Raw genomic sequence first — 21,234 nt, 5'->3', positions numbered from 1 at the left:
TTCCCCCCAATTTTTGTCTCCTTCCTCCCATTTTTTGCATTTTCTCCATTTTTTGATCTTTTTCCCCCAATTTTTGTCCTTTTTTTGTCCCTTCCCCCCTTTTTTTGTCATTCCCCCCTTTTTTATCCATTCCCCCTTTTAAATCAATCTTCCCTTTTTTTGTCCTTTCTCCCCTTTCTATTAAATTTTTTCCCATTTTTGTCTTTTTTCCCCCTTTTTTCGCCCCCTTTTCCCCATCCTGATGAAAGAGCCGCTCTAATTAATTCCGAACCAAAAATGCAAATTTTTAATTGATTTTTCCCCCCTGTCAGGGAAATAAATCGCCCAAAATCCCGATTTTAACCCAACCTGGCCCTTCAAAACCGCCCAAAATTATCAATATTTCCCTTTTTTTCTGCTTTTTGTTGGAGCGATGCCGCCTGAAAAGAATAAATCGGGAAAAATCTGAAAACCGACTGAAAATCACTAAAATAACGCTAAAAATCACTGAAAATCCACCAAAACCCCCTTAAACACCACTAGAACCCCCTAAAATCCCTTTAAAAAACACTAAGAACCCCCTAAAAATCACTTTAAAAGTCTCTATAACTGCCTAAAAATAACCAAAAGTCCCCCCAAAAAATCCCTGAAAATCCCCCAAAAATCCACTAAAAATCACTAAAGAAAACAGTAAAAATCACCTAAAAATAACCAAAATGACAGTAAAAACCCACTAAAAATCACTTTTAAAACCCCAGAAACCCACTAAAAACCACTAAAAACCGCCCTAAAGCGCCACTAAAGAAAAGCAGCAATAATCACCCCAAAATAACAAAACAAGCCGCTAAAAATCCCTAAATCACCACTCAGAAACCGCAAAAAAAAATCACAAAAAAGCCACTAAAGCACCACTAAAGAAAACACTGAAAATGCAAAAAAAATCACCTAAAAATAACCGAAACCACCAAAAACCTGCCCAAAAAATGCTTAAAAAAACCGCTAAAATTCACTTTTAAAAATTCCTAAAACACCATCAAGGAAACCGGTAAAAATCTAAAAATAACCAAATAACCACTAAAAAATTCACCAAAAACCCAGTAAAATCACTTTTAAAAAACCCTTAAAACACCACTAAAGAAATCAGTAAAATCACCTAAAAATAACTGAAAAACCGCTTAAAAAAAACACCTAAACCCCAGCAAAACCCCCACTAAAATCATAAAAAATCCCTTTAAAAAAATCCCTAAAGCAGCCTAAAATCACCTAAAACCCCACCAAAACCCCACTTAACAAATCACTGAAAATAACTTTAAAAATCCCTAAAGCACCACCAAAAAAAACCCCGAAACAGTAAAAATCTCCTAAAAATAACAAAAAATCGCTAAAACCCCCACCAACAAAGCTCTTAAAAATCCCTAAAAATCCCTTTAAAAATCCCTAAAACACCACTAAAAACCCAGTAAAAATCACCCCAAAAATCACCAAAAATCACAAAAAAATCGCTTAAAAAAATCACTAAAAATGCTAAAAACCCGCTGAAACTCCTCCATATCCCACCAAAAATCCGCTAAAAAATCACGAAAAATCCCTTTTTAAAAATCCTTAAAACACCACTAAAAACCCAGTAAAATCACCCCAAAATCACCAAAAAATGCTAAAAAACCACTAAAACCCCACCAAACCCCACCAAACCAACCTCTTAAAAATCCCTAAAAATCCCTTTAAAAATCCCTAAAACACCACTAAAAACCCAGTAAAAATCACCCAAAAATCCCCCAAAAATCACAAAAAATCGCTAAAAAAATCACAAAAAAAATCGCAAAAAAATCACCAAAAATCGCTAAAAATCACCAAAAAATCGCTAAAAAAATCACCAAAAATCGCTAAAAATCACAAAAATCGCTAAAAATCACCAAAAAATCGCTTAAAAAAATCGCTAAAAATCACAAAAAAATCGCTAAAAATCACCAAAAAATCGCTCAAAAATCACCAAAAAATCGCTAAAAAATCACCAAAAAATCGCTAAAAAATCACCAAAAAAATCGCTAAAAATCACCCAAAAATCGCTAAAAAATCACAAAAAATCGCTAAAAATCACCAAAAAATAGCTCAAAAATCACCAAAAAATCGCTCAAAAATCACCAAAAAATCGCTCAAACTCACCAAAAACTCGCTAAAAAATCACAAAAAATCGCTAAAAATAACAAAAAAGTCGCTAAAAAATCACCAAAAAATCGCTTAAAAAATCACCAAAAAATCGCTAAAAATCACAAAAAAATCGCTAAAAATCACCAAAAATTCGCTAAAAAATCACCCAAAAATCGCTAAAAAAATCGCCAAAAAATCCCTAAAAATCACAAAAAAATCGCTAAAAATCACCAAAAAATCGCTTAAAAATCACCAAAAAATCGCTAAAAATCGCTCAAAAATCCCCCCAAAATGGCTCAAAATCCCTGCTCCCCCCCAAACCACCCCCCAGCCGGCCTTTCTGGCGGCCGCCGCTCGCCGCCTCCCTCCCGGCCGCGCCCCGGCCGCGTTCCGGCGCCGGCCTGACCCGCGCTTCACCCCGCGGTCACTGCCAAGGGGTTATTGATGGGCCGCGCATGGAAATCCCCTCCCAGCGCCTCCGAACCGCCAAAAACCAGGAAAAACACCCAAAAGAACCTCGAGGTAACATGAATTCTGATTTTTCGCCTTTTATTGAGTTTATTTTGATTTTTTGGGGTTTTTTTGGGGTTTTTTTTTAGGGGGAAATGGGAATAAATTGATTTTTCAGCGCGGTTTTTTTTTGGTTCGGTGGAAAGGTCAAACTCGGGGCGGGGAGGGGCGCGGGGTTTTAATTATTGATTTTTTTCAGGGGTTTTTTCCTCCATAGGATTCTTTCTCTGCTTTTTCTTCCCCTCCCCCCTTCCCCTGTCTTTTAAAGAAAATCTTATTTTCTTCCCCTCTTTATTTTGCTTTTTTCTCTTATTTATTTCCTTTTTCTCCCCTTTTTCTCTATTTCCCCCCTATTTATTTTCCTTTTTTCCCCCTATTTTCCCTTTTTTTTCTTTATTTTTCCCCTATTATTTACTTTTCTGTCCTTATTTTTGCTTCTTTTCCTCGGGTTTTCCCCATTTTCCCCTTTTTTCCCCTATTTTTCCTCCATCCCCGCCTTCTTTTTTGGGGGAAAATCTCCCTTTCTAATCAAACCACTTTGGGGTTGTATTTATTGGGATTTTATCTCTTTATTGGGATTTTCTTTATTTATTGGGGTTTTATTGATTGGGGTTTATTTATTGATTGGGATTTTATTTATTGGGGTTTTTTTTATTTATTGGGGTTTTTCACCAACTCCCTCGCCCTTAGGGCGGATTTTTTCCCCTATAAATCAATTTTTTTACCTTTAAACCCATATTTTTAGCTTTTAAACCATTTATTTTCTCTTTAAACCGCATTTTTAAGCTTTAAACTTCATTTTTTTTAAGCTTTTTTAAAATCCCTTTGGGTTTTGGGGTTTTTTTTTGGGGCGGCGCTCGGGAATGATTTAAAATCCCATTTTTTTCCCCCAAATCCAGGGATTTCTCCTTGAATCTCCACACAAAGGCGACCCCGGGGTTAAGGCGGAAAGAAAACATTTGCTTTATTTGGGGCAAAAAAAGCCAATTTTGGGAACAGAACAACCCGCCAGCCTTTGAAGGGACCCGGGGATGTTTTAACCCTTGAAGGGCTGGGAAAAAAAAAACCAAACTCCTGGAATGAGATTTCAACCTCCGGGGGTGATTAATAATTCCAATGAATCATTAATAATTTAAATTAATCATTAATAAATAATAATTAACATCTTTTCCCACACCAGCGGTGTCGGGTCCAATCCTGGGTGTAAAAATCCCAAATTTGGAAAGATTTGGGGTGGGAAAAAAAGGTGAAATTCTCTGTAGGGTCAAGAGGTGAAAATTCAAGGGGTTTTTTTTTTGCTTAAAATTGAATTTTTAGGGGAATTTTGGCGGGGGGGTGCGGAACCCTCTCTCGACCTGGCCCCAAAATGGGGGAAAATGGGGGAAAAATCTCATTTTTCTGGGAGTTTTGAGGCCAATCCCGGCTTGCAGCGCTCGTTTGGAAGCACAAAAACCCCAAAACCAGGCGGGAAATTCAGATTTTTTCTGATTTTTTCACCTTCCCGAGCTCCCCCCCCCCGGGATCCGCCGGGATTTGGGATCGATGGCCCCGCGATCAGCCCTAAAAGCCTTAAAAAACCCTTTAAAATCCCCAAATCCCCCTTAAAACCCCATTAAAAACCCCCTAAAAAACCCTTAAAACCCTCTTTAAAAATCCCCTTTACACACTTTTTAAAAACCCTTCAAAACCTTTAAACCCCCCCCAAAAACCCTTTTAAAACCCTTTCAAAACCCCTTAAAACCCCCTTTTAAAAACCCTAAGCCAGCACCCCAAAACCCTTTAAAAAATCGTTAAAAACCTTTAAAAAAATCCCCTTAAAAACCTTTAAAATCCCCTTTAAAAACCCTAAAAAAAATCCCTTTAAAAACCTCTTCAAACTCCCTGTAAAAAACCTCAAACCCCCCAAGAAAACCTTTTAAAAACCCTAAAAAACCCCTTAAAAAACCTTCAGCCCCCCCAAACCCCTTAAAAATCCTTTCAAAACCCCTTTAAAAATCCTTTAAAACCATTTAAAAAACCCTTTAAAAATCCTTTAAAAATCCCTTAAAACCCCCTTTAAAAACCTTCACCACCCCAAAAAAAAAAACCTTTAAAAAATCCTTTAAAATCTTTTAAAAATCCTTTAAAAAACCTTTAAAAATCCCGTTTAAAACCTCTTAAGAAACCCTTTAAAAAATCCATGAATAATTCTTTTAAAACACTTTAAAATCCTCCAAAACCCCTAAAAATCCCTTTAAAATCCCTTTAAAACCCCTTAAAAATCCCTTTCAAGACCTTTTTTCCCCTCCCCCCCCGGGATTTTGGTTCCTCCCCGCCCCCCCCCCCCGGTAATTAATCCTGGCTGCGATATTAATTAATTAGCGGGTAATAATTGTGGGACTAATGACGCCTCCTTAGGGTGGGGAAAGCCAAGATTTAGGGCGAGGAGAAGCTTTTAATGCTAATTTAGCTTTTATTTATATTCACGTTTATTTACACTTATTTATAGATTAATTTTATTTCTATTTCTATTTCTATTTCTATTTCTATTTCTATTTCTATTTCTATTTCTATTTCTGGTTTTATTTTTATTTTTATTTTATTTTTGTTTTTACTCTTTCTTTTTATTTTTTATTTTTATTTTTCCCCCTCTCCCAAAGAGGATCCCATTTTTATCCCATCTTTAACCCATTTAAAAAATCCTTTAAATAAAAATCCCTTTTCATAATGGGGAAAAAAAAAATTGAGGGGTTTTATCGGGTTTTGGGGGTTTCAATGGGGTTTTATGGGGGTTTTGGGATTTTATGTTGTTTTTTTTTTTGTTTTTGGGGGGTTTTATGGGTTGGTTTTGGTTGGTTTTTTTGGGAAGGTTATGGTTTTCAATGTAAAAATCCATAAATATTCCGATTTATCCATATTAATCCATATAAAAAACCAATAAATATCCTTATTTATCAATATTTATCCCTATAAAAATCCACATTTAGTCATATTTACCCACAGTTTATCAATATTTACCCCTATAAAAATCCATATTTATCCCTATAAATTCATAATTTATCCCTATAAAATTCATATTTATCCCTATAAAATCCATATTTACCCGTATTTATCCCTATAAAATCCACATTTATCCCTAAAAAACCCCAAATCTATATTTATCAATATTTACCCAGCCAGAAATCCATAAAAAATCCACATTTATGCCTAAAAAAAATTCCACATTTTCCCGCATTTTTATCCCTGTAAAACCCCAAAAGACGCAGGGACCCCAAAACCAGAGACCCCAAAATCACCAGAGACCCCCAAAACCGACCCCAAAACCACCCGGGGACCCCCAGGAAAACCACAGGGACCCCAAAATCACCCCTCAAAGACCCCAAAACCACCCAAGGACCCCAAAACCATCCAGAGACCCCCAGAAAAAATCCCCCAGGGACCCCCCAAAAATCACCCAGAGACCCCAAAATCCCCCCAGGGACCCCCAAAATCACAGAGAAACCCCAAAACCACCCAGAGACCCCCAAATCCCCCAGGGACCCCCAAAAAAACCACAGAGAGACCCCAAAACCACCCCGAGACCCCAAACTCACACGGGGACCCCAAAACCACCCAGGGACCCCCCCAAAAACCACAGAGAGACCCCAAAAATCGCCCCCGGAACCCCAAAACCCCACAGGGATCCCCTCAGGAGTCACAGGACCGCCCCCAAAAAAAACCCCAAAGACCCCCCCAAAACACACAGAGCCCCCCCCAAAACCATCCAGGGACCCCAAAATCACACAGGGACCCCCCCAAAAACCAGAGAGAGACCCCAAAATCACACAGACCCCCCAGGAGTCACAGACCCCCCCAAAAAAAAACCTCAAAGACCCCCCCAAAACCACACAGGGACCCCCAAAACCACCCAGGGACCCCCAAAATTCCACCCAGGGACCCCCCAAAATCACACAGGGACCCCCCAAAACCACCCAGGGACCCCCAAAATCACACAGGGACCCCCAAAATTCCACCCAGGGACCCCGAAAATCCCCCAGGAACCCCAAAATCGCCCGGGGAACCCCCAGAAAACCTCAGAGCCCCCCAAAACTCACAGAGCCCCCCCAAAACTGAGACCCCCCCCCACCCAAAAAGTACCCCCGGGACCCCCCCCAAAAATCCCGGGACCCCCCAAAATTATCAAAAGCCCCCCAAAATTACAAATCCCCCCAAAATCCAGGGACCCCCAAAAATGGGGACCCCCGGCCCCTGCCCTTTTGGGGGGGTGTGACGTCAGCAGCCCCCAAATCCGGGACCCCCCAAGCTCCCCCCAATTCCCTTTTTTCCATTTTTTCCCCATTTTTTCCCTTCCTTTCCCCCATTTCCCCCTTTTTTTTTTTTACATTTTACCATTTTCCCCCATTTTTTCATCGTTTTCTCCGTGTTTTCCCCATTTTCCCCAAATTTTTCTCCTTTTTTTTCCTCACTCCCTCCCCCCAAACCCCTTTAAAATTTGGGGGAAAAAAAGAGGGAAAAGTTGAAAAAATTGGGAAAAATGGAAAAAAAAAAAGAGGGAGGAGAGAGGGGGAGATGGGATAAAAAATCTGGGGGAAAATGGGAAAAATTTCAAAAGGAGGAAAAATTGGGGAAATGGGAAAAAAAAAAAAGATAATTGGGAAATGGAAAAAAGCTGGGAGGAAAGTGGGGGGAAAGGAAAAAATGGGGGAAAATGGGGGAAAAACGGAATAAAAGGGGGAAAAAGGGGAAAAAGTTGGGAGGAAAGTGGGGGGAAAAGGAGAAATGGGGAAAAAAAGGGGAAAAATGGGGAGAAAAGTAGAAAAATTGAAATGGGGAAAAGGGAAAGGGCTGGGAAATGGGGGGGGGGGGGATGGGAAAAGGGAATGAAATGAGGAAAAATGGAAATAAAATGGGGGAAAAGGGAAAAATCTGGGAAATGGAAATAAAGGGGGGAAAGATGGGAGAAAAGGGGAAAAATGGGAAAAAAGGGGGAAAAGTCTGGAAAAGTTGGGGAAAATTGGGAATAAAGGGGAAAAGATGGAACAAAAGTGGGAAAATGGGGAAAAAAAAGGGAAAAATCTGGAAAAGTTGGGGGAAAAGATGGAACAAAAGTGGGAAAATGGGGAAAAAAAGCTGGGAAAATGGGAAAAAAGGGGGGAAAACGGAAAGAAAAGTTGGGGGAAAAGGGGAAAAAAGGGGGAAAAAAGGAAAAAGGGAAAAAAGGGGGGAAGAAAAGGGGAAAAAAGGGGAAAAAAGAAGGAAAAAAGGGGGAAAAAAAGTGAAAAAAGGGCAAACTCACCAGGGCCGGGCCGGGTTTCACTCAGGCCGGGTTTAACTCTGCCCGGGCCGGGTTTAACCCCCTCGGGCCGGGTTTAACTCTGCCCGGGCCGGGTTTAACTCCCTCGGGCCGGGTTTAACCCCCTCGGGCCGGGTTTAACTCCCTCGGGCCGGGTTTAACTCCCTCGGGCCGGGTTTAACTCAGCCCGGGCCGGGTTTAACCCCCTCGGGCCGGGTTTAACCCCCTCGGGCCGGGTTTAACTCAGCCCGGGCCGGGTTTAATTCAGCCCGGGCCGGGTTTAACCCCCTCGGGCCGGGTTTAACCCCCTCGGGCCGGGTTTAACCCCCGCCCCCCGCGCTCGCCCGGGGCCGCTCAGCGCCCGCGGCGCGCAAAGAAACGGCCCCAAAAAAGCCCCAAAGGGCCCCAAAATCGCCCCGGGGGAGGCGGCGCGGCGGGGCCGGGTGGGGAATTGCGTTTGTTTGGGGGGTTTGGGGGAAATCGCCCTGTATTCAGATTTTTTACTTTTTTTTAGGGTTTTTTTTAAGGTTTTGAAGACAAAAATCGCGGTGTATTCTGATTTTTTTTTTTAGTTTTTTTTTTAAGGTTTTGAGGGGAAAAATCGCGGTGTATTCTGATTTTTTAAAATTTTTTTAGGTTTTTTTTTAAGGTTTTGAAGACAAAAATCGCGGTGTATTCTGATTTCTTTAAATTTTTTTTAGGGTTTTTTTTAAGCTTTTGAAACCAAAAATTGCCATTTATTCTGATTTTTTAAAATAGAGGGTTTTTTAAGGTTTTGAAGGTAAAAAATCGCAATATTTTCAAATTTTAAAATTGTTTTGGAGGGTGTTGAAGGAAAAAAATCGCTGTTTATTCAATTTTTTTTTTTTTTAATTTTTTGGGGTTTTTTTGGGAGGGTTTTGAAGGCAAAAATCGCGCTGGATTTATAAATATGTGAAGGAAAAATGGGAGAAAAAAAGAAGTTTTGGGGCCGATTTTTAAGAAGTTTCTGCTGCTGCTGAGGTAAGTGAGCTCCTGGTTTTCCTGATTTTTGGGGTGGAATTGAGGGAAAAAGGGAAAAAAACCCAAAAATCCCTTTAAAAGATCCAGAACCCCCTCGGGAAATCTCCAAAATTGGGGTGAAAAGGCAAAATTTGGGGGTTAAAGGGGATTTTTGGGGGTGAGAATGCAACATTTGGGATTTCGAGTGGATTTTTTGGGGATAAAAGGGAACAAAAAGGAAAATTTTGGGGGGAAAATGGGATAAAAGGGGATATTTTGGGAAAATGGGGTAATGGAGGATTTTTTAGGGGGAAAATGGGATTTTTTTGGGAGGGAAAACGGGATAAAAGATGAATTTTTGGGACAATTTTGGGGTTTTTTGGGAAATAATGGGATAAAAGAGATTTTTATTTATTTTTTTTTTTTTTTGGATAAAAGAGGAATTTTTTGTCAAATGAGATAAAAGGAGGAGGAGGAGGAGGAGGAGGAGGAGGAGGAGGAGGAGGAGGAGGAGGAGGAGGAGGAACTTTTGTCCGCTCCGGAAATTGTCGCCTCATTTCCCCCGCGGCTCAAAGGAAATCCCATAAAATTTTATGGGGTTTTTATTGGGGCCTTTGGAGCCGCCTGGGAAAAACAAACGGGGGAAAAATAAATGGGGAAAAAAAAAGGGAAAAGTGGGAAAAATCATTTCCCACCATTTTCTCGCCTTTTCTCCACCTTTTTTCCCTCTTTTCCCATATTTTTCACACCTATTTTCGCCATTTTCCCACCTTTTTTTCCCACAATTTCTCCACATTTTCCCGCTTGTTTTTCACCAATTCCACCATTTTCAACATTTTTTACCTTTTCTCCATTTTCCCTCCTTTTTTCCACTTTTTCCACCAAATTTTCGCCATTTTTTCACCATTTCCGAGCCATTTTTCACCATTTCCGAGCCATTTTTCACCATTTTCCCCCATTTTTCACCATTTCCGAGCCATTTTTCACCATTTCCCCCCATTTTTCACCATTTCCCCCCTTTTCAGCGGCGCTCCGAGTCAAATCTCCCCAAATCTTTTTTTTTTTTTTAATTAACAACCCCCCAGAACACCCCAAAACCTCCAGATTTCACCCAAACCTCCAAGACTTTTGGGGCAGTTCCTCGTTTATTCCACAGCACAAAATTCCAATTTTTGGCCCCAAAACGATCCAGACAAAGGCAGAAAACCCCAGATTTTTTTAACCCAGCACCAAATTTCAATAAAAAACCAACAAATTCGGGTTTTTGCTGCTTTTAATGGAGACTTTTCGGCGTTTGCAGCAAATCCAGGCAGAGGACGCAGCGCAGAAATTCCCAAAATCCCAAATTCCCAAAATCCCAAATTCCCGCGGCTTTTCCCCTCCCCCCCCTGCGGAATTTGGGGAAAATTCCCCAAAAACGCCGAGTCCGCCCCTCCCCCATCCTGGCAGCAGCGAATATTAATTACTAATAAATGAAATTCACTCATTAATTCCATTTTTGGGGCGCCCAAAGCCCAATTTTGTCCTTTCCGGGTGAAGGCGGCGCTGAGGATTCTCCCAAACTTCTCTTTTTTCCACTTTATTTCCTTTTTTTTCCACTTTATTTCCTTTTTTCCCCCAACTTTTTCCTTTTTTTCCCCCAACTTTTTCCTATTTTTTCCAAGGAATACCGAGATTTTTCCGCTGCTTTTTTCTCCATATTTCGGTTTTTGAGGAGTTTTTTCCCAATATTTTGGTTTCTGAGGCGTTTTTTTCCTCATATTTTGTTTTTTAAGGAGTTTTCTCCCCCAAATATTTTGGGTTTTGAGGCATTTTTCCCCAATATTTGGTTTTCTCAGATGATTTCCCCCAATATTTTTGTTTCGTTGTTGTTTATTCCTTGTGTATTTTGATTTTTAGGCTTTTCCCCCCATATTTTTGGGTTTTTAGGCGATTTTTCCCAATGTTTTGTGTTCTGAGGCGCGAAAATTGGAATTAAAACCAGCGATAACAACAAAAATCATCATTAAAAATAATCAGGGATAATCCAAATAATTAAAAATAGAAAAATAATAAAATTACAATAGTTCTTCTGAAAAATGTAAAATAATTACAGGTGATAAAAATGAATGAAAAATTATAAAACTGGTCGAAAAATAATGGGGAAATAATAGAAAAATAACAAAAAATCGTGAAAAATAATTAAGAATAATATTTTAAAATGTAACTAAATGTAAAAAATACATTATAATATTAAAAAATTGAAGTATTTTTAAATGTTAAAAGAGCTTTAAAAATTAAAAATGTAAAAAATATTTTAAAGTGCTAAAAAAACTTTGCAAATACAGTGAGAAAAATAAAAATTCAGGAGGTTTAAAGTGACTTTTATTGGTGTTTTTAAATAAGAGGTCATAAAAAATAAAGCGTGAATAACAAAGTGAAAAAAATAAATCCGGAGGTTGAAATCGATTTTTCTTGGGTTTTTAAATAAAACGGGAACAGCCAAAGGAAAAAAACCGGGAGCTTTAAATTGATTTTTATTGGGATTTTTTTTAAAGCGGTTACAAAAACCAAAAGGGAACAAGGAAGGAAGAAGCAAAAAATAAATGTAAGCAGCGAGAGGTTAAAATGGATTTTTATTGATATTTTCCAAAAAAAAAGCTGTTGCAAATTCGGGTTTTAGTGAGAATTTTTTTTCCCCCGGGGTTTTTAGGGCGAGGAGGAGCCCGGAATTCTTCACCCCCAAATTTCCCAAATTATTCTCCAAAAAAACCCCACAATGAGCAGCGAGAATCCCAATTTCCCTGGAAAAAAAAACCGGGAAAAATCCGATTTTTTTTCCCTGGTTTCCCCCCTTTTTCCTTCCTTTCCCCCCAAAAAACCTCAAAAATGCGATTTTTTCCCTCATTCACGTTTTTCCTTCACTTTCCCTCTCCCCCCCAAAAAAATCCAATTTTCCCCCTAATTTTCCCCTTTCCCTCCATTTCCCCCCCAAAAATCAGATTTTTTCCCTAAGTCCTCCTTTTCCTCTCCTTTCCACCCAAAAATCAATATTTTTCCCTATTTCCCCTCTTCTCCTCCCTTTTCTCCCCCAAAAAATCGATTTTTCCCTAATTTCCCCCTTTTCTTTCCTTCCTCCCCCCAAAAAAAATCAGATTTTTTTCCTAATTCCCCCCTTTTCCTCACTTCCCCCCCAAAAAATCAGATTTTTTTCCCCCCAAATCCCCCCTTTTCTCCCCTTTTTTTCCCCCAAAAAATCAGATTTTTTTCCCTAATCCCCCCTTTTTCTTCCTTTTTCCCCCCCCCAAAAAAACCCCAAAAATCCCCGTTGCTGTTTTTATTTCCCCCCGCCCATCCCGGGCTATTTTTAACCCGAATTCCCTTTAAAAAAAAGGGAATTTCGCCTTTTCTCGGCGTTCCGTGCCGCGCTCCAATTGCGGCGCCATAAATTCGGGTCCCGCGGCCCCGGAGCTTCTCGGGGACGTTTTATGCCGCCCGCCAATTCGGAGCGCGGCACCGGAACGCCCGAGAAAAGGCGAAATTCCCCCGACTTTTTTTTAAGGGAATTCTCGGCGTTTAAAATTAGCCCCGGGCTTGGGCCGGGTGGAAATAAAAACAGCACGGGGATTTTTGGGGTTTTTTCTTGGGGGGGGAAAAGAGGAAGAAAAAGGGGGGAGAAAAGGGATTGGGAAAGGGGGTGGAAAGGAAAAAAAAAAGAGGAAAATGGGATAAAAATGGGAAAATTTGAAGAAAAAGAGGGAGTGGAGGGGGAAGGGGGGAGAAAAATGGGGAAGAAAGGTGGAAAATAAGGGGAGGGAAAGAGAAAAATGGGGGAAATGGGGGAAATTGAGGGAAATTGGGGGGAAATGGGGAAAAACGGGGAATATTTAAGAAAGGGGAGGAGGTGGGGAAAAAAGGGAGAATAAAGGGAGGGAAAGGGGAAAAAGAGGAATAAAGGCAAAAAAGAGGAATAAAGGGGGAAAAAGAGGAAAAATGGGGAAAAAGAGGGGAAAAGGGGGCAAAAAGAGGAATAAAGGGGGGGGAAGAGGAATAAAGGGGGAAAATGGGAAAAAAGGGGGAAAAGAGGAAAAAAGGGGGGAGAAAGAGGAAAAATGGGGAAAATGGGGAAAAAGGGGGAGAAAGAGGAAAAAAGGGGGGAGAAAGAGGAAAAAATGGGGGAAAATAGGAATAAAGGGGGGGAAAAAGAGGAATAAAGGGAATTAGGGGAAGGGGTGAAAAGGAGGGGGAGAGAAGGGGGGAAATGGGGAAGAGAGAGGGGAAAAGGGAGGAAAAATGCCCAAAAATTCAAAAAGAAGCAGAAAAACGGCGGAGAAATCGGGGGAAAACCGTGGGAAAAGGGAAAATAAAGGGAAAAAAGGGGGGGGAATGGGTTAAAAAAGGGGGAAATGGGTTAAAAAAGGGGGAAATGGGTTAAAAAGGGGAATAAGGGTTAAAAAGGGGGAAATGGGTTAAAAAAGGGGGAAATGGGTTAAAAAAGGGGATAAGGGTTAAAAAGGGGGAAATGGGTTAAAAAAGGAGAATAAGGGTTAAAAAGGGGGGAAATGGGTTTAAAAAAGGGGGAAATGGGTTAAAAAAGGGGATAAGGGTTAAAAAGGGGGAAATGGGTTAAAAAAGGGGGAAATGGGTTAAAAAAGGGGATAAGGGTTAAAAAGGGGGAAATGGGTTAAAAAAGGAGAATAAGGGTTAAAAAGGGGGGAAATGGGTTAAAAAAGGGGGAAATGGGTAAAAAAGGGGATAAGGGTTAAAAAAGGGGATAAGGGTTCTGGCCCCGGGCGGCCCCGGAGGTTTTACCGCGGCTCGGGCGCGCTGCGCTCCTCGGGGCCCCGGGGCCGCTCCGGCTCCGCCGCTCCCGCGCCGAAATCCCGGGAATCCCCCGAAATCCCGAAATCCCGGGAATTGCCCAATCCCCGAAATCCCGGGAATTCCACAGTCCCCGGAATCCCGGGAATCCCCCGATCCCCGAAATCCCGGGAATCCCCCGAAATCCCGGGAATTCCACAATTCCCGAAATCCCGGGAATTGCCCAATCCCGGAATCCCCGGAATCCCCGAATTCTCCAATCCGTGAATTTCTGAATCCCCGAAATCCCCAATCCCTGGATTCCCCAATCCCTGGATTCCCGAATCCCCGAAATTCCGCATCCCTCAATTCCTGAAATCCCGGGAATTCCTCAATCCCCGAACCCCCGAATTCCCGAAATCCCGAATTCCCGGCTGCTCCCGCGCTGCCGGCCCGGGAAGGACCGGAGGAGGATGAGGATGAGGAGGAGGAGGATGAGGAGGAGGAGGATGAGGAGGATGAGGAGGAGGAGGAGGAAGGCGCAATTCCCGAATTTCAGCGTTTCCCATGGAAAAGGCCCCGGGGGGGGGGCGGGGGCGGCTCCGCGGAGGAGCCCGGGGAGGGGGAGGGGCAGGGGGGGAAAAATTCCCAATTTAACCAAAAATAACCCGGGGAGGGAATTTCCTCCTTTTTTAGCTCTTTTCCCTCCCTTTTATCTCTTTTCCTCCATTTTTTAGCTTTTTCTTCTCTTTTATCTCCATTTTCCTCCCTTTTTATCTCCTTTTCTCTTTTATGGAAGTTTTTCCTCCTTTTTAATCTCAATATTTTCTCTTTTTCTCTCTTTTCCCCTCCTTTTATCTCCGTTTTTCCTCTTCTATCTCTTTTCTTTCTGTTTTATCTCCTCTTCCTTCTTTTCCAGCTCCTTTTTTCTCCCTTTCATCCCCTTTTTCTTCTCTTTTTAATCTCCGTTTTCCTTCTTTTAATCATCTTTTCCCCCTTTTTTATCTCCTTCCCCCTCTATTTTAATCTCCTTTTTTCCTCTCTTTTCCCTCTATTTTAATCCCCTTTTCCTCTCTCTTTCCTCTCCCCCTTTTTCCCATTTTCCCCTTTTTTCTCCCCTTTCCGCCCTCTTTTACCCCATTTCCCCCCTCTTTAATCTCCTTTTCCTCCCCTTTTTTCCCCCCTCTCATTTTTCCCCAAAACCTCTTGAATTCCGGGCCGATTCTTGACTCTTTAAATTTCCGCCTTCACCCGGAGGGGGATTAAAAAAAATCTTTAAAATAGATAAAAAATCTAAAATAAATAATTTTAAAAAAATTTTTAAATAGCAAAAGAGTATAATAAATTATTCGGAATTTTAAAAAATATTTTAAAAACATTAAAAATAGGGGGGAAAATAGAAAAAAATAAAAGAAAGGATTAAAAATAGGGAATAAAAAGGCGGAGAAGGGGCCGGGGCGCTCCCGAGCCGCGGGAATTCCCGGCGCAGATTCCCGGGATTTTCCGCCCCCCTCCCGTCCCAAATCTGGGATTTTTATTTTTTCTGGGGGCGTCACGTGCAGGGGGCGGCGGCCGCTCCTCAAATCCCTGACCCCAGGCTTGGGGTTTTATTGCTTTTTTTATTTTTTGGGGTTTTTTTGCGGGGCGAGGCGGCAGCGGCACCTAGCGCTGCTCGGCGGCACCGCCGATTTCTGCTTTTTCGCTTATTTCTGCCCTTTTTCCCTTCTTTCTTCCTTTTTTCACTTATTTCTTGGTTTTTAAAATTATTTTTGATTTTTGCCCTTCATTTCAGGGCGCGTTTCTTGCGCTTCTCTGCGCGGGGTTGTTTTAAATAGCGAAATAATTTGAATTAAAGTTGTGTATTTTCCCCCTTTTCCTTTTTTTTTTCTTTTATTTTCAAAGGTTTTTCTTTTTTTTCTCTTTATTTCCTTTTTCTTCTCTTTTCCCCTTTTAAATTTTTTCTTTTTTTTTCTTTATTTTCCCTTATTACCTTTTCTTTCCTTATTTTATTTTTTCTCTTTTCCTCCTTTTCCTTTCCCTTTCCCCCCATTTTATTTCTCTTTTCTCCCCTTTTTCCTCCCTTTTCCCCCTTTTTTTCCCCTTTTTCCCCATTTTTCCTCTTTCCTGCCACCCCCTCTTCCCAACCTTTTCCTCCCTGAATAAAAACCACCCAAAAATTAAAATAAATGAAATAAAACCTCATTTTCCCCTGGCCATTCCGGGATATTTTTGAGCCGCTCCCAAGTTTACATTCCTTGAATTTTTTTAAATTTTAATTTATTTATTTATTCCCTTCTCGCCTTTCCTCGGGTTTTTTTTATCTTTTTTTTTCTCTCCTTTTCTCTTTCCCCACAATTTATTGCCTCCGGCTCCTCCTCAAAGGCGCGGGGGGGGGAGAAAATCCTGGGAAAAATCGGAATTTCCGACCCCTCCTGCCGCTCCTTCCTGGCGCTTTTTTTTTGCTTTTTCCTCATTTTTTTTGTTTTTTTGGTGTCTTTTTTTGTCTTTTTTTGCATAAATTCCATCCTGGAGAGAAGCAAAGGGTGGGAGGGGAAGAAAAACCTCCTCAGGCTCCTTTTATTAGGATTATTTCCCTTTTTTTATGATTATTTTCCTTTGTTTTACGATTATTTCCCTTTTTTAACGATCATTTCCCCTTCTTTTACGATTATTTTCCCTTTTTAATGATTATTTCCATTTGTTACGATAATTTCCCTTTAAAAACCAACAATTTCCTCTTTTTTTACCATTATTTCCTCTTTTCGTGCCTTTTCCCCCCCCTGCTTTGAGTCACTTCACCGCCAAATCCTCGCTGTTTCCTTCAAAAGATAAATCTTATTTATTTATTTTTATTTTTTCCCAGGGATTTCTCACTCCGTGACCCCCGGAATTCCCAGAAAATCTCGGAAATACGACCAAAAAAGGAGGAAAAATCAGCTTTTTATCCCTTATTTCGCCCCCCGTTTCACTTCCCGCTGTTAAATCCACAATTTCCGATCTCCTCGAGGGTGAGGCTCCGGATAAAAAATGCTAAAAAATGCTAAAAAAAGATAAAAAATGGCATTTTCCCCCTCCCCCCATTCCCTGGAGAGGTTTTTATTGGGATGAAATCGAGGGAAAAGGGGTGGGGGAAAGCTCCGGGCGCAAAACAAACCCACAAAAATCATTAATTAATTAATAAAGCCCACATCCATCACCAATAAATCACCAATAAATCACCAATAAATCATAAATAATAAAAGAGAAGCCGAACTTTTCACCCCCGGGGGAGGAAGAGAAAAAAAGGAGGGGAAATAAGGAATGGGGGAACTTTGGAAATCCACATTTCTTTTTTTAATCGTGGAAATTGAAATTCCCGCTGCCGCCGGACAATTACACGAGACTCGCCCAAGGAGACAAAGCAAAAAATGTCTTTTTTCCCCCTTTTTCATCCTTATTTCCCTCCTCCTCTTTATTTTTTTCCCATTTTTCCATTTTTTTGGGGGGGGGGAGGCGCAGGAGGGAGGAAAAGACGAGACCAGGGAGGGGGGGAGGCGATTTTTGGGGAGGAAAGACGAAATAAAAAACGAATTTTCCAGCACAAGGTTCCCACTGAAGCTCAGAGGCCGCTGGGGCAACTTTCAAAAATAATATTCCGATTTTATTTCATTAAATACTCGACAGAAAGTCCAGGCCGGACTCGGGGCTTTATACATGAGAGGGTGTAACACAAGATTTTTCAATTTCATTTATTTTTTGAACATTTTTCGCCGCTTTTTTTTTTCTTTTTTTTAGATTTTTATTATTCTTTTTCTTTTCTCTCTCTACCTCTATGAACTCCATTCACTTTTTTTTTTTTAGCTTTTTAATTTTTTTTCCTTTTTTTCGCACATTACAGCGCTAAACATAAATATAAATACAGGAACCACGAACACAGAGAAAAATATTCACACAGAAACCGTCACAGTTTGTGGATGCGGTGATGAGCCCAGGTAGCTGCTTAAATACGAGGAGGAAAAAAGGCGATTTCGGGCCGAAAAAGCGCTTTTTTTATGGCATTTCCGCGAGGAAAATCTGATTTTTTCCCACCGGGAATGGCTGAGGTTTGGGGGGGACAAGCGGGGGGCGGGGTCGCCCCCAATTCCGCCCGGTTTTGCCCCAATTTTTGCCCAGTTTTTTGCCCGATTTTCCCGATTTTTGGGGTGGGGGGAGGACGGAGCGGGGGGTGCGGCCGGGATGAGGGGGGCGAGGGGGGAGATTTTTGGGGGGGATCCGTGGGTTTGAGGAGCTCTCGCATTAATTAATTAATTAATTAATTAATTCCTCCTCACTCATTCACTCATTTCTCCGCATTAATTAATTAAATTCTCCACATTCATTCCTCCGCATTCACTCCTCCACTTTTTTTTTTTATTTTTTCACTTTTTAATTTTTTCCACTTTTTCATTCCTCCGCTTTTTTAATTCCTAAACTTTTTTCTCCCCCTCACTTTTTCCCACTTTCCCACTTTTTAATTCCCCTTTTTCGCTCCTCCACGTTCACTCCTCCGCTTCAATTTCACTTTTTCACTCCTCCGCTTTTCCCCCTCTTTTTCATTTCTCTCCCTCACCCCACCCTCACCCCGCCTCGCCCTTTTATTTTATTTATTTTTAATTTTCCCCACTTTCTCCCTCTTTTTCATTTCTCTCCCTCACCCCACCCTCACCCCGCCTCGCCCTTTTATTTCATTTATTTTTAATTTTCCCCACTTTCCTCCCTCTTTTTCACTTCTCTTCCTCCCTCCACTCTCACCCCGCCTCGCCCTTTTATTTCATTTATTTTTAATTTATTTTCCATTTCCCCCACTATTTCCCCCTCCCCGCCAACACTTTTTTCAACATAATTTTTAATTATTATTTTTTTTTTTTCTCCAACGATAAATACCAGGAAGGACAAAAAGGGGGAAGAAAAGGGATGAGAAGGGAGGGAAAGGGGGGCGAAAAAAAAAAAAAAATCCATCACTCCTTCTTCTCCTCCTCTGTCTCATCGCGCTTCTCCTCCTTGGCCAAGCTGTCGGCGGCCGCCGCTCCCCCTCCTCCTCCTCCTCCTCCTCCTCCTCCTCCTCCTCCTCCTCCTCCTCCTCCTCCTCCTCCTCCTCCTCCTCCTCCTCCTCCTCCTCCGCGGCTCCGGCCAGCGTGGAGCTGAGGTTTGTCTCTTTTTTCCACTTCATGCGGCGGTTCTGGAACCAGATCTTGATCTGGCGCTCGGTCAGGCACAGCGCGTTGGCGATCTCGATGCGGCGCCGCCGGGTCAGGTAGCGGTTGAAGTGGAATTCCTTCTCCAGCTCCAGCGTCTGGTACCGCGAATAAATCTGGCGGCCCCGCCGGCGGTCGGCCCCGTAGCCGACTCCTAAAGAAGCCGAGACAAAACAGACTAAAACTCGTCAGAACGCAGCGCCCTCCGCTCGCCCTGCCCCTCCCCCGCCCGGCAAAAACCAATAAAAAATGAAATTAAAGCGCTCCGAGTCCCCGCGGGGTTCCACCGTGCGGGCTGGGGTTACACCCGGGGTTACCGCGGCTTCGGGGGCTCAGAAGGGGCTTGGAGGGGTTAGGCCGGGCTTGGGGGGTTGGGGATGCGTTTTGAGGGGGTTTAGGCCGGGTTTTGCAGGGGGTTAGCTTCGGTTTCGAGGGGTTTAGCTCTGATTTTGAGGGGTTTAGCTTCGATTTTGAGGGGTTTAGCTTCGATTTTGAGGGGTTTAGCTTCGATTTTGAGGGGTTTAGCTCTGATTTCGAGGGGTTTATCTTCGATTTTGAGGGGTTTAGCTTTGATTTCGTGGGGCTCAGCTTTGATTTTGAGGGGTTTGGCTTCGGTTTTGAGGGGTTTCTCTTTGATTTTGAGGGGTTTCTCTTTGATTTTGAGGGGTTTGGCTTTGATTTTGAGGGGGTCTGTCTTCGATTTTGAGGGGTTTAGCTTCGGCTTTGAGGGGGTCTATCTTCGATTTTGAGGGGTTTAGTTTTGTTTTTGAGGGGTTTGACTTTGATTTTGAGGGATCTCGCTTTGATTTTGAGGGGTTTAGCTTCGATTTTGCGGAGTTTAACCCGGGTTTTGTGGGGGTTCAGCCCAGATTTTGCAGGATTTAGTCCAGATTTGGAGGGGTTCAGCCCCGATTTTGCAGGTTTCAGGCCGGGTGGTTTGGGGTTTTAGGCCATATTTTTCAGGGTTTAGCCAAAATTTTGTGGGGGTTCAGCCCAGATTTTGCAGGTTTTATCTCATATATTTTGGGTTTTAGGCCATATTTTGAGGGTTTAAGCACAGATTTTGTGGGGTTTCAGCCCAGATTTTTCAGGGTTTAAGCCCAGATTGCGCAGGATTTTAGCCCAGACTTTGCAGGGTTTAGCCCGGATTTTGAGGGTTCTAGCCCAGATCTTGTGGGATCTCAGTGATTTTGCGGGGTTTGGGCCAGGTTTTTTGAGGCTTTAAGCCCAGGTTTTGAGTGGTTAAGCCCTGATTTTGCGGGGTTTTAGCCCAGACTTGCCCTGGATTCCCTGGGTTTGGGGGAGCCGGGGACGGCGAGGAAGGGGCGGCTTCCCCCCGGCCCCAGCTCGTGTCACCCCCAAACCCTAAAACCCCTAAAAAAAACCCTAAAAAAACCCTCCAAAAACCCTAAAACTCCAGCCCCACAAAGTTTACTCCTCACCCTAAACCCCGCTCGCGTTTATTTTCCCCGCTCAACTCCCCGAGCAGACCCGGCCGCGCCGCTTTATTTTTATTTCCCTATTTAATCCCGCTTTACGATCACCGATATTTCACCGCCGGGCGAAACCTTTTAATTAAAACCGATCCTAACAAGCCAAACCCGAATAAAAAGCCCGCCGCAAACTGCGCGAAATTATTGTTTTTATGGCGCCATAAAAACCCCCATCCTACCGAGGTGCCGAGGAGGAGGGGAAAGGCCATAAAACCCTCCAAGTTTATTTAATTTATCCCCCCCTTCCCCACCGCCAGCCATAAAAAAACTTACCACTGTGCGAGTTCATGCGCTGCATCCAGGGGTAGATCTGGATGCCGGATTTCTGCTCCTGAGCCGCGCCGCGGCTCTGCTCGCTGGGGAAATCCTGCGCGATGGAGTTGGGGGTGCCGTGCGCCCCGACCGAGCTCTGCCGGCAGCTGCTCAGCACCTCCTTGTCCTGGTAGAAGGCGTTGGAGCCGTACTCGTAGGGCGAGCGGCCCGAGCCGAACACCACCGGGTTGTCCTGGGGCGAGTAAAAGGGCGACGAGTAAATCCGGTTCTGCGCCACGGCCGCGCCGTAGCCGCCGAAATGCCGCACGGGGTCGTAGCTGGAGTTGAGCGCGGCCACGTTGGGCAGCACGTCCTGGCCGCCGCCGAGGTGGCACGGCAGGGACGCGTTGCTGAAGTAGGAATTCATCGCCGCTCCGCCGCCGCTCCGCCGCCGCGGGCTCGGCGCGCCCTCCGCGCTGCGGCCGCGGGGCTCGGCCGGGCGCCTGGCCGCGACGCGCGCTCCGGGGGCTCCGCTGCTGCTTCTTTAAAGAATGTTTCCTCTATTTTTTCCCTATTTTTTCTCTATTTTTTCCTATTTTTTCCCTAT

At 42.8% G+C, this 21,234-nt stretch overlaps 1 protein-coding gene and 1 long non-coding RNA gene across 5 annotated transcripts; one reads left to right on the top strand and one right to left on the bottom strand.

Moving 5' to 3' along the window:
• Positions 1 to 2,550: 2,550 nt before the first annotated feature.
• On the top strand, positions 2,551 to 17,752 carry LOC135292304 (uncharacterized). The gene is made up of 4 exons (XR_010354734.1): positions 2,551 to 2,649; positions 8,805 to 8,911; positions 16,533 to 16,677; positions 17,547 to 17,752. It is a non-coding gene; the product is annotated as an uncharacterized LOC135292304 (long non-coding RNA).
• On the bottom strand, positions 15,478 to 21,054 carry HOXC6 (homeobox C6). 4 transcript variants are annotated; one of them, XR_010354733.1, is made up of 3 exons: positions 20,649 to 21,054; positions 18,359 to 19,036; positions 15,478 to 18,273 (listed from the first exon to the last, which is right to left on the bottom strand). XR_010354733.1 is itself a non-coding variant. In XM_064406503.1 (3 exons), exons 1-3 carry the CDS (start codon positions 21,052 to 21,054, stop codon positions 18,646 to 18,648), a joined length of 708 nt encoding a protein of 235 aa, XP_064262573.1. In that variant the 3' UTR covers positions 15,478 to 18,645. The 4 variants fall into 4 exon arrangements, 2 of the variants coding, with proteins under 2 accessions (XP_064262573.1, XP_064262572.1); XR_010354732.1 differs by having other exon boundaries at positions 15,478 to 18,310; positions 18,397 to 19,036; XM_064406503.1 differs by having other exon boundaries at positions 15,478 to 18,727; positions 18,817 to 19,036.
• Between the last annotated feature and the right edge of the window lie 180 nt (positions 21,055 to 21,234).

The sequence above is a fragment of the Passer domesticus genome, unplaced genomic scaffold (assembly GCF_036417665.1).
Source record: "Passer domesticus isolate bPasDom1 unplaced genomic scaffold, bPasDom1.hap1 HAP1_SCAFFOLD_277, whole genome shotgun sequence".
Taxonomy (NCBI): domain Eukaryota; kingdom Metazoa; phylum Chordata; class Aves; order Passeriformes; family Passeridae; genus Passer; species Passer domesticus.
Note: the sequence above shows the minus strand (reverse complement) of the source record. Positions and strands in the feature narration are given on the sequence as shown.

What these genes read in the sequence shown, in the direction of transcription:
- HOXC6 (XM_064406502.1), bottom strand. Translation starts at nt 21,054, where the DNA reads ATGAATTCCTACTTCAGCAACGCGTCCCTGCCGTGCCACCTCGGCGGC. An exon ending in GCGCATGAACTCGCACAGTG is followed by an intron (nt 19,037 to 20,648) that starts GTAAGTTTTTTT and finishes CGGCTTCTTTAG; the next exon opens with GAGTCGGCTACGGGGCCGAC.